This window comes from Actinia tenebrosa, unplaced genomic scaffold, assembly GCF_029948245.1.
Source record: "Actinia tenebrosa isolate PJP-AT-01 unplaced genomic scaffold, QUT_ActTen_1.0 PGA_scaffold10__47_contigs__length_13832649, whole genome shotgun sequence".
Classification (NCBI taxonomy): domain Eukaryota; kingdom Metazoa; phylum Cnidaria; class Anthozoa; order Actiniaria; family Actiniidae; genus Actinia; species Actinia tenebrosa.
Genome location: NW_028292570.1, coordinates 800,745 through 819,537, shown reverse-complemented (window position 1 = coordinate 819,537; position 18,793 = coordinate 800,745). Strand labels below are relative to the sequence as shown.

Here is an 18,793-nt window from a genome sequence, read left to right as displayed (position 1 = left end):
TAAGGCAACGGGTTTAGACGGCATATCTGTGCGCTTGATAAAGGAAGGTGCTCCAATTATTATTAATCCCTTAGTTAAGATTTTCAATCAATCTATAGACAGTGGTATTTTTCCAAATGACCTTAAACTCGCCAAGGTAACTCCTATTCATAAAGCAAATGATAGAGATGATTTAAACAATTATCGCCCTATCTCAGTACTTCCTGCCATTGCTAAACTTTTCGAAAGAATTGTCTTCAACCAGTTATATACTTATCTTAGTTCAAATAACCTGCTCTCTGAAAAACAATCAGGTTTTAGACCACAGCACTCAACGACTACTGCTCTGCTGGAACTTACAACTGAATGGCTTACAAATATAGATGAAGGGAAGATTAACTGTATCACCTTCCTTGATTTTACGAAAGCGTTTGATACAGTTAACACTCTATCCTTCTAATTAGGGCATTGCAGAAAATTCATTGAAGTGATTTAAATCCTATTTACCTGAGCGAAGACAGAGATGCAACGTGAATAATACATTATCTACTATAAAACAAACCCTTTGTGGAATTCCCCAAGGGTCAATCCTAGGTCCATTATTATTCATATTGTATATTAATGATTTACCAAATAGTGTACATTTTTCAAGTACAAGAATGTACGCGGACGACACAAGCCTCACGGCTTGTAATACTTCCGTAAAATCTTTATCTGAGCAGATCAATTCTGATATTATTAGCATATCCAACTGGTTGATGGCAAATAGATTAAGCCTTAATTCAACAAAGACTGAATATATGTTTATTGGGTCTGACGACAAATTACATCAAATAAGTTCCAAACCACATGTTTACCTTGAAGGTAAACAAATCGCACGCGTCCAAACAGCCAAAACCCTGGGGGTTGTAATCGACCAACGCCTGTCCTGGGCTGACCATGTCGATCATATATGTAAAAAAGTTTCATCAGGCCTGGCTGGCCTTAGACAGGTTCGTGATTACGTCCCCCAGGAGACGGCGATTGCAATATATAATTCGCTGATAACTCCTTGGTTTGACTACTGCGATGTGGTTTGGGATAATTTACCAAAAACATCAGCTGACAGACTCCAAAAAATGCAAAATCGCGCAGGCCGAATTATAACTCAGAGTAATTATGAAACTAGGTCGCGCGACATTTTAATGTCTCTAGGATGGGAAAATCTTCAAAACAGGCGGAAGAAACATAAAGCCACAATAATGTACAAGACTTTGAATGCTCTTGCACCTCAAAGTTTAAGAGACCGCTTTGAGTATCAAACTACAAAATATAATTTGCAGAAGGGAGAAAAGTGTTTAAAATTATCGAAACCAAACACTGAGTACCTCAAACGTGCGTTCTCCTATGAAGGTGCAAAAGCATGGAACTCTTTGCCTTCAGATATTAAGTCAGCTAGAAGTATAAGTGAATTTAAAAGAAAGCTTTCTTCTGTTGGACTCTCATAAACTTTTTTAGCTGTCTAAATTGTATTCTTATTTAACTCGACATTCTTGTAAAGCAATTTTTATATTGATAGAATTTTTTTTCGAGTATAAATAAAGTATCACTCACTCACTCACTCACTCACACCATGAGGGTTTGCTCAAAACATTTCTAAGACAGTGTTTACCGTCCTTCAAACTACTCAGGAAAAAGACTTCTTAAAGCTGGCGTCGTCCCTACAATGTTCAAGTAGTCTGGTAAAACCAGTCACAGTTTCACAAAACACAGTTTCACCGCAGTGTTCTTCTGTGTAATGGGGATGCCCGCTACAACCCAACACTTTCTTTTTATCCGTTTCCTAAAGATGCAACACTAAGAAGTGCCTGCATTACAAAAGTAAGAAATACGAAGGACCCTATTTCAAGGTAAATATGAAAAACTGGTCTTTGCTTTCTTCAGTAAGATAATAGTTTTGTTCTCTTTTTAGATAACACACAGCATGAGGGTTTGCTCAAAACATTTCTAAGACAGTGTTTACCGTCCTCCAAACTACTCAGGAAAAAGACTTCTTAAAGCTGGCGTTGTCCCTACAATGTTCAAGTAGTCTGGTAAAACCAGTCAAAGGAGAAAATTTATTAGACAAGTTGATAGGTATATATATTTATATATACAAAAATGAAATGACTCAGAGGCCACAGTCCGGTAACTATGGAATACCCTTGTAAATCCCCAAGAAGAAATCCTTATCTTTTTTTATCTTTTACATCTATTGCATTTATACTTAGAATTTATATATATACTTACATTGTTGACATTCCTTTTTTACAGATTCTGGTCAACAGCCCCTATACCCCATGGACGTGATGCCTTCGTAGCAATCTGTCCTTTTCGTGGTTCACCCCTGAAGGGGGTGGACGGCTTTCAAAAAATCATTTTACAATAAAACTCCTATCATAATGTGGCCTTAATAAGAGCTGTTTTTTTTTGTGATGTCTTGGTTTTCTCCTCCGGATTATTTCTTGTAGCATCTTTGTGCACCCTGAGGTCTCATTCTTTCGTTACCAGGGAGGAACAGTGGCAATACATCGGTATCTGTAGCTAAATAAGTGCGTGTTCTTTCTCTAACTTTGACTTCCTGTGATGAATCGAAATCTTACGATGAAATCAGTCTGCATGGTGTCTTGCATATTGTGAAAACACAGGCAGCCCAAGCTTGAAATTCCTGGTCGATTTTAAAGGAAAATGTTAAATGAAGAGAATCAGTAAATATTAAGACTTGCTGTGTTTCTTAGAATTGTGGAAGAGGTATAACTTTGCTTTACTTATATCAGCCTCCAAGTAAACACATAGCTCATTTTCCTCTTTTTTCTTTCTTTCTTTCTTTGTCTCTAGGTTCTAATGAGTTAACCGACAGTCCATGAGAAGCCCTCCCTGTATCGGAAAACATTGCCCATGCAGTGAATCGTCTAATAAAAAAACCTAAGACCAAATTACCACAAAGATTTGGATTTCATGTTGGATCTGCAAGCCATTCCTCAGGAATTCCTACAAGCCGACATTTAAGTAAGATATTGTAGGCACTCGTTTGTCTCAAATGCCCAGCTGCGGATGCTGTCAGCTGCCAAGACCTGGTACATAGATAGTACTTTTAAAGTTGTCCATTGGCCATTTACACAACTTTTTACCATAAATACCTTTGTCAAATCCAATAACAACGCAAAACAGCTTTCCTTGGTATTTGTGGTGCTGTTGGAAAAGAAGAAAAAAAGACGACAAAAAAAGTATATCATAATATTGAATGCGTGACCCATGATACCAAAGAGTTGTGACATTGTGGATTAAAATATTGCTTTTGCCTGAGGAGCCATCCGTATGACATGCAACTCTAGATTTTGTGAAAGCTCTATGGGCAGCCCTAAAGTCTGTAATGCCAGAAGTAAAGCTTAAGGGCTATGCCTTCCATTGCACTCAGGCTCTTTGGAGAAAGGTAAAACTGAACTGGTGCAAAAAAAGGCTTTTGGGAAGAATTTCATTTTATTTTGTTTTTCCAGATACAACAACTTGGTCTCCAGCCTTTGTACCAACAGAATGAAGACGTCTACAAGTACGTGAGAAAAATGATGGCCCTTCCTTTCCTGCACCATCATTAGATTCCATGTCAGTTCAATAGACTCAAGTCCCAAGCCAACAGGAGAGCACTGCGAGAATTTGTTCAGGACTTTGATGGCCAATGGATGTAGTGGACCGTTCATCCACCAAAGACTTGGAGTGTCTTTGGACAGCCAATCAGGATCAATAATGACCTTAAAGGATGGCATCATGCCTTGAACCAATGAGCCGGGAGTAGATGTCACATTCAATTTTACGAATTAGTCAAGCTTCTGCACAATGAAGCTAGAATCTGCGAACTCAGTATTAGGTTGATAAGTAATGGTAAGCTCAAGAGAATTCCGAAGAAAAAAATATCATAAGCTCCAGGCAAAAACTTTTGACATGTGGGAGTAGTACCAGAGAAGTGAGAAATCAGTCACACAACTTTTAAGAGCTTGTTCCACCCTCAATGGGCCTTCAAGAAACTAATAGAGTAGAATAAAAATAAACTTTATAGTCTTGTCGTATTGATAGAATGAAGCAATAACTTGTAAATAAACTTAATATAAATGTCATATTTTATCTATTCCATGGGAGGACCAAAACATTGAAAATAAACTTTCTATTTTTGACGATATTTTGTATGTTTATTGTTCATAATATTGGATAATACATTTTTTTAGTTGATCGCTTTCACTTGACTACAGTAGTCATTACGCTTTTGTTGTTACACAACTCTTTAGCATCTCAGAAGTTCTTGACTCATTTGTAACGTTTCTCTTACTTTACTCAACAGCAGTCGCCTTGTTTTACCTTTTTTATATACTTACTGTGTCAAGTACAGAGTCACACTCATTTTACGCTTACCAGTTACTTGTTTGTATCTAACGTTTTCAGTGTTTCCCTTACTTTGTTTGCCTTGCTTTTCATGTAAAACTTATATTCTTTACACAAGAACTATTTTTCCTTTTTTACAGTATATTTGTCTCACCCTTCATAGATAGGTTTTACAATGCATTTGATACATAGGCCAACTTTAGTAGACAAAACTTATGCATAGGCGAAACTTGGACAAAGGGAAAACACTCTTGGTAAATGATTTGTAAAGCAACCAGAGATCTCTCAGCTTGTTTTGACAAATTTAGTGTTGATTTATGTCATAACCTTGGCAACAGTTCACTACAGAAAGCCTATCGATGATTACAGACAGGGGTGTTTTCAAGGTCATTTGAGTATACTTCAAATGTGTCCCGGTTTAGGGTCTGCATTTGGGTGTAAGATTTCTCTGCAAGGTCTTACGGCCATTCTTGCTGAGGGTGTGTGACAATAACAACCCACATGTCATGACACACTTGCAAAAATCTGTACTAGAACTATTTATCAATCAGAATCGTTTTGACATGCATGGGAGTCCCTGTGCGTACAACCTTACAACCTCACAGTCTTACAACCTTACAGCCTTACAACCTTACAACCTTACAGCCTTACGCCCTTACAGCCTTTTAAAGTATTTCAAAACAGTAGCTGTAAGGCTGTAAGGTTGTAAGGCTGTAAGGTTGTAAGGCTGTAAAGTTGTAAGGCTGTAAGAAGGTTGCCATAACAACAGAGTGTAAGATCTTACACCTAAACCTCACAGCAGAAAGGGGGCCTAAATCTTGACTGGTATAGTATACTTTCCTCATTTGTCGTATTGAAATGTGTAAAAATATCTATCTTTCAGAAGAGAAGCGATAAAACAAATAATAGGTTTAAGTTACTTTTTATTAAAAGTTACGTTCATTTAATAACAGACAAGACATTCTGCATTTGAAATAACATGATGCTAGCCAGTTAGGTATTTATGCTAACTTGATAAGTTATAAGTATGTTTTAGTAATTCTTTACAAATGGAGGCTGGTTGCTCACTCAAGTTGATAGTTGGAGAACTCTGTGGTTCCAATAGTCTCGACAGAAAGCATGAATTGCAGGTTGTTCCCTTACTGTCATGTTTATAATAATAATAATAATAATAATAATAATAATAATAATAATAATAATAATAATAATAATAATAATAATAATAATAATAATAATAATAATAATAATAATAATAATAAGTATTTGGAGCATAATACTAATTTTACATACATAATGCTGGAGGGATATCTCTCAAACCAAGGCTCATTATTCTTGTTCTCTGGAGCAGAGAATGAGGTAGATCTCATCTTGTGTAGGGCTTTTTTTTTACATGACCAGATACTATAAACAGCATTTCTCAGGATGCAAGTGTTTGCTGCAGATTTTAAATTTTACCTGATCATTACAGACATTCACTCTTGAAACCAAGTGAAATGTATTCTACATTCTTGGCCTGCATTCACTTGTTAAACGGTAAATAGATTATCAAGCTAGAAGTGAATTGTAAGGAGTCAAGAGTATAAACTTAACGTGTTATTTTCAAGCATTTATGAAGTAGTTGTATTTTTTCATTGTTATAATTCAAGCTTCTGAATACAGTCTATTCATATTCACTAAGACATAAAAAACATATCCCAAGTTTGCAGTGTATATAATTTCTTTGGTGAGAGAGTTTTGTAAGTTAACCAATCCAGCAAATAATTAAAAAACTTTTCACTGTAATAGCTTATGTCAGTGGAATAAAAGACAGGATTTTAAAATCTTTCACACTTGCATTTGCTCTTTAAACTTAAATTCTGCTTTGTGCGATACTTTTGGTTAACCTTATTTCACTTTTGGTGAATGTCCCATTACATAAAAATGGGGGGATAATAACAAACACACCATTGGGAACAATACCTTGTAACAAAAAAAATTTTGTCCACAAGTATCAGATCTCCAGACTTAAAGTGTCGTATGACCCAAACTTTTCAACAATAGCTATGTCTGATACTGAGCCAGGAAACAACTTGCTAAAATAAGGGAAGTTTGAATGAAAGATGTTTTTTAAAGCTGCACTCCATTAAATCTTTTCATTCACAGTTTAAATTCAGTAATTGGGGTTCAAATTCACACATAAGAATTCAAATTCAATCATAAGAAATCTAAAATGCTCAGTATTCAGCGAAAGACCTAACTGGTAAATGTAAATGTAAAGAATGCTTAAACTCAATTCAAGGTTATAATGCACAGATCATAAAGTTTAAATTCACATATAATAAAGTTTATATCAAATGTATGTAATGAGGATTGAATATTGCTACGAATGGGCAGACGAATTACAGTGAAGTCGTTTATGAGTTCAGTCGCCTGGAATCATGGTTCGATCACCCGCAATGCATGGTTCAGTCACCTGGAGTTCATTTCTTAAGGGAATTGTCAAACCAATAACACAAATATAACTTATAGCAGTAGTAAAGCTTTATAAAATATTTGTAAGGCATTTTAGATTAGTTTTGGGCAATCATTACAAGGTACGACCGCAATCAAATCAAGATCCAGTCAGTCATGATTGGCTTCCATCTTTTAACAAAAATTTCAAACCGTTTGTTTAAAAGTTCTTGTCCATTATTGTTGTTGGGTATTGCGTTTAGAAAATTTCAGATTATTTCACCGTTTTGTTTCCAAGTTGTGCGAATTTGATTTTTTTCGCATGATTCTGACCTTTACACTGCGGGTCTGAAAATTTTTATAGAAATGAAAATTTGTTCTCCAAATCAAACATTTTTAACATTTCTAAATGTTTCTAAATTCGATTTATGTGTGTCTAAACTGAGTTTGATAAATTGCTGTTGTATTGGATTTTTTTTAATAAGGTTGACAGCAAAAACCACGTTGTTGAAAGCGATGAATAGGGCGCCATTTTGATCGTCTCAACATTGTGTCTGTTGGCACGAAACTACGCTAAAAAAGTTATCCCTGATCGCCAACTCAAAATTAATAAAAAATTAAAAGAAAATACAATGAATCACACTTAATACGATACATGGAACGAAAATAAGCCTTTTACAATAGATTTTCTGAATACAATAGGTTCTCCATGGATGAAAAACGCCATTCCCGCGCCATTTTGATCGTCTCAAAATGGGGCACTGCTAAACAGCGAAACACCGAAACGAAACACCGGAACGAAACACCGGAACGAAACAGGGACAAATTCGTGATATTACAAATATCATGCAATAAAAAATATAAAAAAATCAAAATACACGATAGTACAATGATATAAAAGCGATAAAGCTTACCTTTATGCCTGTGCTTTATGATCTTTGATCCGTATCGATCGTTCATTGCCTTTTATTAACCATGTCTTTTCGCTGGCTATCAATGCAATTATTTCTCGAATTTGAAGGATTCCAATGGTTCTTTTAATAAAAAAAAGCATTAGTCTTAACTGCTTCTGTCTCTAGTATCTACACCAAAAAAATTGTGAAAAAAAGCTAAAGTTCTCGGGCGACGCTATGTTTATTCAAACAAAAGCACAGGAAGCCCCAAAGGAAACCCAACAATTTCGGATCCCGGCCTAAAAAGGCACATCTCTAATGCCTAAAAAATCCGAAAAGTTTCGTACATGATCCAACTACCTTTTTAGACAATGAAACTCGGATCTCCGAGCCCAAAATTAGCTAAAATGTGATCCCTGAGCCCCAAAATAACGCCGATCATTGAACCCATATACCTCGTTTTACTTACTAATCTGATACAGTACTACAATAAGCATTTTTTTTCTTTACCATTGTACAGAGTCGCTATAGGTAATGGTAACTTGCGAAAACAACCTTAAGCTTTCCATCTTCTTGTCTATCATTATTTAAAACACTAATAATCACCACCTGCAGTTTAGGAAACGATATTTTATGACAGATTCCTTTATTTGGTTTGTCAAGAGGTGGGCTTCCTGTGCTTTTGTTTGAATAAACATGGCGTCGCCCCTCACTTTAGCTTTTTTCACAATTTTTTTGGTGTAGACACTAGAGACAGAAGCAGTTAAGACTAATGCTTGGTTTATTAAAAGAACCATTGGAATCCTTCAAATTCGAGAAATAATTGGATTGATAGCCAGCGAAAAGACATGGTTAATAAAAGGCAATAAACGATCGATACGGATCAAAGATCATAAAGCACAGGCATAAAGGTAAGCTTTATCGCTTTTATATCATTGTACTATCGTGTATTTTGATTTTTTTGATTTTTTATTGCATGATATTTGTAATATCACGAATTTGTCTCTGTTTCGTTCCGGTGTTTCGTTCTGGTGTTTCGTTTCGGTGTTTCGCTGTTTAGCAGTGCCCCTCAAAATGCGCGTGTCTATCGGCATGAAGCTACGCTAAAAAAAGTTATCCCTGATCACCAACTCAAAATTAATAAAAAATTAAAAGAAAATACAATGAATCACACTTAATGCGATACATGGAACGAAAATAAGCCTTTTACAATAGATTTTCTGAATACAATAGCTTCTCCATGGATGAAAAACGCCATCCCGCGCCATTTTGATCGTCTCAAAATAGACATTTCCAATTTAGCGGCATAGGGAAAGTATATTCCGCATTCTTTAATCCGACCGGAATAGCATAAATTAAAAAGAGCTATCATTATTTTATTCCAGATTTAACCAATAGAATTTTCAAAACTCCTTATCTTACTGTTTTCTCAGCTAGTACAATGTATTATTAGATAAATAACAACTGTGAAAGAAAGTTTGTAACTATTGTTACTGACGTTACTCCTTCGTCTTACTACTATGGTCCTTAATAGTCAATCCTCTTCTTACGAAGAACTAATGTCCCAAACGTCATATATTTATGAACTTTCTTATACACCATTTGTATTCAACGCACCAAAACAGTCACAACTGACTAGTAAACGCTAGTAGTATCAACATATCTTGAGATTTGTTTACAGTATTAAGCTAGGGATTTTTCTGCTCTCACTAATATAAACATGTGTTAAGCCAGTTTGTTTTACTTTTCCGAAAAGGATATCAAAAAGAACATATATAACATTACAGTGTTTTTAGAATTCTTTTCCTTCGATTAGCAAGAGCACCACAAGTTGCTATTACAAAGGGTTGAAATGGCCTCATGTGTCGAAAAATATCCGAGGTCGCTGAGTAAATTTTCAGGAATCCAATGGCGTGCTCTACGCGGATACGAAGCGACCTTAGCGCTCTGTTGGCATTCTGTTGTCGTCTAATGTAAGCAATACGCCTTGGAGTGATAAGAGGTGGTGCGTTAGCGTATCCCCCATCAGCTAGCAGCCTTTGCTCGTCGTGATAGATTCCTTCTTCTTCCATGGCCTATAGCAGGAAGTCGTCTGTATGACTCCGCGGCTGATTGCCAAAAAGTCGGGCTAGGAGATTAGCTCCCGTTGGTACCGTAGAGACAAGCGCAACGAGTGTGATGAGCAGGTTCCCTATTAAATGCATAGGAAATAAAGGGGCCAAACGTTTTGGTCTTTGAAGACTCAATTTTATAGCTGCAAAGATAGACAGCAGGGTTACTACAATAAACATTGGGAAAGGTGGGACATCCATTGTTGCTTGACGCGAACAGATAGTGTATTAAACGTATATGCAACGTTTTCGTTCGCAATCACGAAACCAAACAAAAATATTTAAAAAAAACATTACGGCCAGTGCACGTGTGCACGTGCCTATGTATGCGAATTTTTAGGGCTCTTTTCACTTTTCTTAATCCTGTGAGAAAGGCGCGATGGACAGCAACAAGCAAAGAAAACCAAGGAAAAACTACACTCAAGTCGAAGATACTCTTCTTCTTCAAGCTGTGCAAACATGTGGAAGAGAGTGGAAAAGTGTTTTGAGTTTTATGAGAAGGCATGTTGAGGTTTTGGGAGAAGCAGGTGATCAATATTTGGCTGAAGGAAATTCCAACAAAGTGTTGCAGGAGCGATTAAGGAAGAGAGCTAATAAACTGCTTAACAACGCTCTTCCTCCAAGGTAAGAATGCTGTTGACCAAAGAAGAAAAGACTCTACATAACGGTATTATATGGAGTGTGATGATTCTTTTATTTCCTGGTAGGAATGCCAGTGAAGCAAGCACGTCAAATAAAATAATTGAAGAAGAATACTCGTCCGCATCCAGTGAGGAAGAAACTTGTAATAAAGATACTGAAGAAGTCGAAGATATTTGCAGAGCTATCAATGACCGCGAAACAAAGTATGTGTTAGATGCAGAAAAGAACGAACCCTGCTGACATCCTTACACGAATCAAGAAAACAAGAGAAAGCGAGAGGATGGAAGACAGGTAATTTATAAGCAGACATAATTACTTTGAACGTTTCTCATACCTATTTGATAATAAAACCTCGTTTATTTTGCTATTATCCTTTCAGGAAAAGACCTCTCAAGGAAAGCTCAAAGTCAAGTAAAAAACTGGAGAGCTTACTCGAAGCAATCCCCGCCGTTCTTGATGCGGCCCAAAGTGCTGCACGAGAGCACCAGAAAGCATTAAGAAGCTGGAGGGCAGTTCATGGTCTTGACGTGACAAATTCTTCGTCAGATGAAGACTAGCAATATATAGGTTCTATGAGTTCTGTTCACGTTATTAATAAATAGACATTAAGCATCACGCTTTTTCTTACCGCAGGGCCTGGCCGGCATAAGCACGTTTTTGTTCTTACCCTGTAATTTATAACTAGTACCTTTTTACAAACCTTCTCAGCAAAGACAAAGGTTATTTCATTATTTATCTATTGCTTCTTGAAAAGCTTTTCAACTTCTTTTTACTTTTTTTTTTTTTTTCGTTTGCGTAGCACAAATGTTTGTCTTACTGAATCTCTCAAATATCTTGTTTTGTTCTGAATTTCAACGCATTGGTTATGTGTACAGCCTTTTCCAATGTAGAAGAACTAATAGAGAACTTGAATAAAATCCTGTTTTTCCCCGCAGAGGAGGGGGCACAGAGTTGGGAAGCAAGTGTTTACAGGCAGTGAACAATCTCAGTAGGCATCCACATATCAACTATATGTTAGCAATACGTACGTGTCCATGCAGAAGGAAAACTTCTCGAAAATAATAACCGTCGTGGTATTCTACATTATATGCTAGCATTCTTAGTACTTTTATAAATTTAAGGGCGAGCATTTACATTAGTATATTATGAACGCAACTTTTTTATATACCTGCGTTTCAACGGGACGAGATCTTATTCTCGAGCACACTGCTCGTCAGTTAAGCTAATAAAACAGGTAGTGTTAACGATATTAATTGTGCAATACCTTAAGTTAAATAAAACAGGTCTACTGAAAGCTGTTTCATTATTTTATTGAATTTTCTGGTCATAACGATGATTCTAGCCTTATTCCGCTGGTTTATGCTTATTCCGCTAGTATATTCCTATTCCGCTCATATGCCGCTAAATCGGAAATGTCTAATGCGTGTCTATCGGCATGAAGCTACGCTAAAAAAAGTTACCCCTGATCACCAACTCAAAATCAATACAAATCAAAAGAAAAGCAATTGTCTTTATGAAGAAAATGTTTGAATTTAAGCTTTACTAAGTTTTTGTAGCTCTTTCTTACTTTGCGATCGATGGTTTTGATTTTTCAGTTGCCAAGTCCAAACAACACAAGCTTTTCTCAAAAATTCACAGTATAAACGCCTTAAGAGTAATTACCTCTCATAAATATTGATTAAAGATACATAAAGTGAGTAGAATTGATGTTAATAAAGCTTTTCATACCTTGAAACGAAGATATTTCGAGGAAAAAAAGAGAATTAATCCCACCTTTGCTCCTTCCTCCGACCGACCACGTGAAGTCCTGTGTGACGCTAAGCATGCTAGGATAGTAAGGTGTCAAATGACACACAGGAATCCAAAAAATGAATAAATTAAATTTCGTTACCATGTCACTGCTGTTTGCTGTCGCTTGTCTTAAACTTTACTTCACTTTATATTTTAATGTATTTTTGTTTAAATGTAGCTTATATGTATATGTATTTTGTCTCTGGCTGAGCTCGCGTGGACTTCGAGTCTTTTCTCAACCTGTGCAATGTTACTGAATAATTTTTTTTTAATGAAACGCTTGGGCTTCCTGTGGTTCCTCGCGATGCGCTGCGCATGTCGACAACAAACAAATTCTAAGAAAAAAACATTTATTATTACTATCAAAATTCAAGAAAATTAAATTGCTACGAGTCTGGGTTTCACAAGAAATTATCGAGTCTTTTCAACAGCATTGGTTCATTACATTCATTCAAACTTCGGTGAAGAATTAAGGGAAATCTCCATAAAGTTTCTTCTGTTTCTTCTCGTTTTTCCATCTTTCTTTTATCGAGACTAAAGGATCTTAGTTTATATTCGTAAAGAATGGATCAGTCTTCATCTAACAACGCTACTTCCTCCACTAGTTCAACGCCTAGTAACTTTTCTACGTACGTGGGGAATTTAAGATGCGACATTCCTGTCGAGGAACTAAAGAACAAACTTCATAGTTTATTTGAAACCGTTGGTGTTTCAGTTCTTGTGGCAGATACCCAAGTCTATCGAAAGTCTTGGAAGGAACCTTCGTTTGGCTTCGTGGTTCTTCGAGATAAAAGCAGTTTTGATCTTGCTGCGGAGAAACTTAATGGGACTAAAAATGACGAGATAGTTTTTACTGGTAAAGAGCTTATCATATCTCCCAGACGCAAACGAAAGCCTCAGCTTTCTAAGCTTCAGACAACTACAAAACCAGTGCTAACATCTGTGAGAAATAACTCCAAAAAAGGCAAGCACAAAACTGCTAATAATCACAGAGGTAAAAATTCTAGGTCTCATGGTGTTGCCATGGAGACAAGCACCATTTCAAATGGAGACACAGATAGTTCATTACTAAATGCCAGAAGTTCTCCAAAGAATACAGACCCCAGTTCTAGCATTTTGAATAGTCTCGTACCACAAGGGAAGTATTTCTGTGTGGGTCAGAAGCTCGGCACAGAGGACAGACTGACTGAATACAAGCAGGGTGGAGGGAAGTACTTGGACTATCATTTCAAACTTGATGTAGGGAAATACATATGTGCTTTTTTAAACAGTGAAGGTATGTTTGTATTGAATAATTAGTCCTCTAGCTTGGGCGTAATGTTTTCCCATTTCACCCCTTGCCATTCCCTAGAGTATTATTTCTTTGTTTAACAGTTGTGCATGAAAAAACACATGAATATTGATGGAGCCCAAACAAAAAATCTTTTTCCCATGCAAGAGAATTTCTTGTGGCCTGAAATGGGAAAATATTACACCCAACCCAATAACACCAGACTTTATTGTGTCCTATTATATCTACTGTCATAAAGCATTCAATGATAATTGTCTAGAATACGATTTTAACAATTAAAAGAGAATTCTTTTCGTATTCAAGCAGTGAGCACCAAAGACTATTTTCTTGAAGCAAAATTTTATTCAAAAATGAAAAAAGGCCTTCATTTGCTTATTTCCCATACATTTTCTAAAAATGCCTGACAAAGCTACATTCTAACACAAATGCAACAAAACATTTTTGTACAATTGAAAATACTGCTTCAAACAGGCATTTTATCATAGTACATCAGTTTCTGTTTAAAAAAGGTTTTGAGTGTAAACCCAAAACAAAAATTGAGATCTAAACTCATGTGAAAGTCTAGTTCTTTGCACTTTTTGCCATTAGTGCTCATTATTGAAAAAAATTTCCTCTTAATATGAAAGAAATACCACAAATTCCATCGAGAAAAGGCATGATTTCTTTTAATAATATTAATAACAATGGTATAGGGCATTTCAAATATCTCAATGTTCTTTACATTAATGACCAGTGAAGGACTTTATGGGCTGCGTATTAAGGCGCCATGGCAGCTGTGCAGCTTACAATCATGAGTGTGAATTGTTAGTAGATTAGTATTATCCCTCCAAATTGGAATAGGCTGTTGAACCGGGAGACAATCCCCTACTCTTACACGAATAATTCAACAGGTTCTTTTATGTCCCCCATTTACTGTAGGTTAGGAAGGGTTGGGAGACAGGGCCTACGGTTTTAAGTTTTTCTCCGAGAAGACTTGAAGATCTAACCATTTGCAGATGTAAATACAAAGACAGCACCTTCTCCTCAGTTATTTTAAGGCCATGAGTGTTGATCCGGCTTTTGTATTTTTATATTAGCCTGGTATCCATGACAGTTTTGAGAAGGGTCCATCGTAAATCATAAATTAGAATCTAAAAGAATGACATTGTCCTAGTGATTAAATTTATTTCTAATTAAGACCTGAATGTAAAAGTTCTTTTTGGGTTTTTTCCATTAGTCTGCTCAAAGGTTCATCAAAAAATAAAATATTTTTATTTTTTCATTCAGTCAGTCAGTCAGTCAGTCAGTCAGTCAGTCAGTCAGTCAGTCAGTCAGTCAGTCAGTCAGTCAGTCAGTCAGTCAGTCAGTCAGTCAGTCAGTCAGTCAGTCATTCATTTAAATTCAGTCATTCATTCATTGTTTTCAAATGTTATCTTTATCTATTCCAGGTGGAACTTTGCTTATCGGTGTTAAGGATGACTGCACTGTCTGTGGAACTGAAATCTCAAACCGCAAAAGAGAAGATCAACTCAGACTTCAAATAGACAAAATAATGAAAGGTTTCAACCCTAATGTATTTCCAAATTTATATTCTGTCAAGTTTATTCCAGTATACCCAATAAGTATGATAACATCTGGAAGCTGCAGTTCCTCTCAACCAGGGGACGAAAATTCAACACAGTTGCCTGACACTTCATCAAACAAACTACTCAGTCTTAGTTCACCCCTTGTACCTAGAAGGTTACCTCCATTAAACCTAACATCCCAAGATGATAATGCTTCTGGTTTATCAACTAAACAAAGTAACACTGATTCCTTGTCAACAAGTAAACTCACTCCAGTGAAAAGCTCAGGTGAAGGTACATCTGTGGATGGTGCATTAAATGAAAACATACTCAAAGTCGTTGAGATTTCTGTCCAGTCTCCACCAAGACCAAGTGGTGGCCAACGCACTCTTTACCAGAACCACAAGCGAGAGGTGTACATAAGGCTGGACGGCAGTGTGCGAGGACCTCTTGAAGCTAGTGAAATAGTCGAGTGGGGTCGATGCAATATGGCTGAGAGCCTCCACATGGAACATGACTACCTTAAACAACAAGTACACAGGAAACAAGAAGAAATCACAATGAACTTAAAGCTGGTAGATGACGTAGTCAAGCAGAAGCAATTCCTTGAGGATCAGTACAAAGAAGAACAGAATACCCTGGTCTCGGAAATAGATAAATTACGAACCAGGGAAAAGGAGATAGAGGGTGAATTAGAACAGGTTAGGAAGACAAAATCAAAAGTATGTGTAATTATGTGATTTATAATAAGATTTTTACCTTAACACTTTTCCAGTTCATAATGTACCCGTTCATCCATATCACGTTAGTCTTTCATAACCAACACCCATTTTCCACCCATTAACCTATTTACCAGCCACAGTTTCTACAGTCCTTTGACTAAACATTGTCGTTGATCAGATCATCCCTACATGCCTAGACCGAAAAGGATAATGGGTAAATTACCCAGAACTTGCATCATCCAAACTGCTCGCCAGTTTAAATCTTCGCCGTATACTCGAGGCATGGTTTTAGCAAATTAAATGGGATTGAAAACAGAGAGCTCAAGACATGTTAGATAGCATATGCGGCAGCTAGTAACTGTGAATTAATTATTCTCATGACAACATTTAGTCAAAGGACTGTATATGAAAAAGATAAAAATCTCCTAGAGGTTTTTCTTTATGTCATACACTCAAACATAAAATTGTGAAATGGATTGTTTCTGATATGCGTGACGTCATCACTCCTAGAGGAGAGCTTTAGCTAATGGGGTTAATGTATTGAACAAATATATTTAAAGAAAAAATTTTAAGTACCATTCCTACTTAAATATTTATAATGTCATAGTTCATTAAAAGTTAAAAACAAGTGTCATTTGGTTGGTTTGGCCCAAAAATAAGCTAAATTTTAGCTGAGATAAATTTGAACAAAGGTAAGGCGTGAGTCTCAATATGATTAGTAGCTTGGCCTTTTCACCATTTTCAAAAAAAAATGCTTAACTTTTTATAGTTATTTCTTTCATTTTTTATGTTTACTGGCTCATTTTACCCCCTAGCTTAGTTTGCTTAGTTTGTTTAGTTATTTAAAATGTTTATTCTTTGTGTTTTTCCTAAGGTTTATCTCTGCTCTTCCACTATTGTTGATGAATTTTAAATACTGTATTTAATATATATTTTTTAATCCATTTATTCTATTCTACTGTTAGAGCATTGAGATTTCATGTATACAGCTGTAATTTGGCTTAAATTTATATCAAAACAAATGCACTTATTTTTATGAAATATGATGTTATAAATTACATAGGAGTGATGATGTCATCACACATCAGAAGACAATCAATTTCACAAATCGGTTTTACCATAGTTAAGAAAAACCTCTTAAAGATGTTAACGATATCCATAGCAACCGCAGCTGGTAAATACAGCTGCAGCCAAGAACCCTCCTAAGTTTGTGTTTAAAAAGGTGGAACTTAGAATCTGCTTAGAAAAGGTACATTTTTTATTCACGGTGGTGGGGGGGGGGGGGGGGGCTGGGAAATTTGCAGTACTTTTGGACTTCTACCCTTACTACCCTTTAGTACTACCCACTACTCCTTCACTCAGTAAGGAATTGATGACCCTGCTATTAATTCAAGAAGGCAGTGCTGTCGCCAGACTGAATTGTTTACTAAGGCAAACAAGCTGCTAAGGTGGGAACAACTAGGGGGGTTCTGGGAAAGTTTCAAATTTCAGAACCTCAAAAATGCAATAAGCCTGAAGAGAGATGACATTTTATCCCCAACTCTAGACCATAACCCTTTTCACATTGCTTTTGTTCTTTGATTATGACTATTGTTCCTGTATTCTCTAAGGAATCAAAAATTTTAATACGAAAGAATTTAAAAACTATTTTGGCATAGAGTCAGGGGTAAAACGTCATCTTGCTTCAGGCTTATTACCAGAGGGCATAGATGCATTAGTGACATATTATCAAGGCAACTACTGCCTCGGTTGCCTCATAGTATCTAAAGCCCTGCAAGGAAACAGCTTTTGGGAGATGGATTCTCCTAGTAATGGGCTCATGATCTGTGAATAGAGACTTTGCACCATCACGTGATGGCAGCCATGACAGGGAACAGGATCAATTGATTCTGGTCTAATCTGATTTACATTAGGAAGGATTCAGTTTCCCAGGGGGAAAAGACTCTACTGTTATGCACCCTGTTATGGCTGCCATCACATGATGGTGCAAAGCCTCGATATGCTGCCTCACAGACTCAGTAAATAAAGGATGTGAAAAACTTCAAAATTAAGAGAAATTATCACTCAACAAACAAGCAATTTTCATAATTTATATTTCAATAATTACATAACATTAACTTAATATTTATCGATCAATAATTATTCATTAATAAAGCAAAGTAAGCTGTGAGAGATCTTCAGGCTGATTTGTCCAATTATTGTTTGCCTGTGCGTGTTTTATATGAGTATGACCCATGTGATTTTTTTCAAACTTCGTCAAAAGTTTCAATTTATTTAAATTTTCAGAAATTTGAAAAGAATTGTAGAGTCCCATGCAAAATTTAGGAATTTTGCACTACTCTTGAAATGATCCCTCAATGAAGGTTGCCATAGTAATTCAGCATTTTTTTGAGCTCGCACATTCTTGTAGACTTAAATCCCACGTTCAATTAATAGTAGCAGTCCCCTTAACTTCTACTGTCTATAGAATACCACCATGCTTTTCCTACAAAAGGGAAATATATTTTATAATATGTATACAGCTATTTATAAAAAACGATAAATACTGCATACTAAAGTAGTGTATTCCAAGACCAAAATGCAGGGAGGGTGCACATGGAATAAAATCGGACCATTAATCGTTTTTCTTATTACCAACTCAGTGGCGTAACTAGGGATCTTGCAGGGAGGTGCATAGGCAATAATTTGCAGAACCAAAAAGTAAAAAAAGGAAGAAGAACCAAAAAAAAAGGAGATGGATGAGCAGGACCTTTAGCTTTTACGGGGAGACGTGTACCCTGTGTTCCCCCTGGTTACGTCCCTGTTGGGTCATGATATTACATAAAGTAAAAAGTACATAATAATTATATATTTTGTTTTCAGGGCATTCCATCCGAAACGAGATACAACCTACTTTTTAATTCATATTAACAAGACCCACAATGCCCTTTGGTCTTGTAGTGCACTATTCAGTATTCAACATTTATGCAATATTCAGTATGCAATATTCAGTATTCAA

The 18,793-nt window shown here is 36.2% G+C and overlaps 3 protein-coding genes and 1 long non-coding RNA gene across 4 annotated transcripts in view; 3 read left to right on the top strand and 1 right to left on the bottom strand.

Annotated features, from left to right (window-relative positions):
- LOC116299430 (uncharacterized) overlaps positions 1–12,237 on the bottom strand; it is a 41,640-nt gene extending 29,403 nt beyond the window's left edge. Inside the window, exon 1 of the mRNA XM_089026445.1 lies at positions 12,176–12,237. The gene's annotated coding sequence lies outside the window, so the exon portion shown is untranslated. The remainder of the gene's footprint in view (positions 1–12,175) is intronic.
- Positions 2,896–4,069, top strand: LOC116299433 (uncharacterized). Its single transcript, XM_089026422.1, has 3 exons — positions 2,896–2,900; positions 3,021–3,243; positions 3,495–4,069. The coding sequence occupies exons 1-3, from the start codon at positions 2,896–2,898 to the stop codon at positions 3,591–3,593; spliced, it is 327 nt and encodes a 108-aa protein (XP_088882548.1). The 3' UTR covers positions 3,594–4,069.
- On the top strand, positions 10,170–11,041 carry LOC148912672 (uncharacterized). Its single transcript, XR_016119120.1, has 2 exons — positions 10,170–10,738; positions 10,827–11,041. It is a non-coding gene; the product is annotated as an uncharacterized LOC148912672 (long non-coding RNA).
- Positions 12,238–12,596: 359 nt separating the features above from the next.
- On the top strand, positions 12,597–17,065 carry LOC116299436 (uncharacterized). Its single transcript, XM_031708096.2, has 2 exons — positions 12,597–13,514; positions 14,957–17,065. Exons 1-2 carry the CDS (start codon positions 12,803–12,805, stop codon positions 15,811–15,813), a joined length of 1,569 nt encoding a protein of 522 aa, XP_031563956.1. The 5' UTR covers positions 12,597–12,802; the 3' UTR covers positions 15,814–17,065.
- Positions 17,066–18,793: the final 1,728 nt, after the last annotated feature.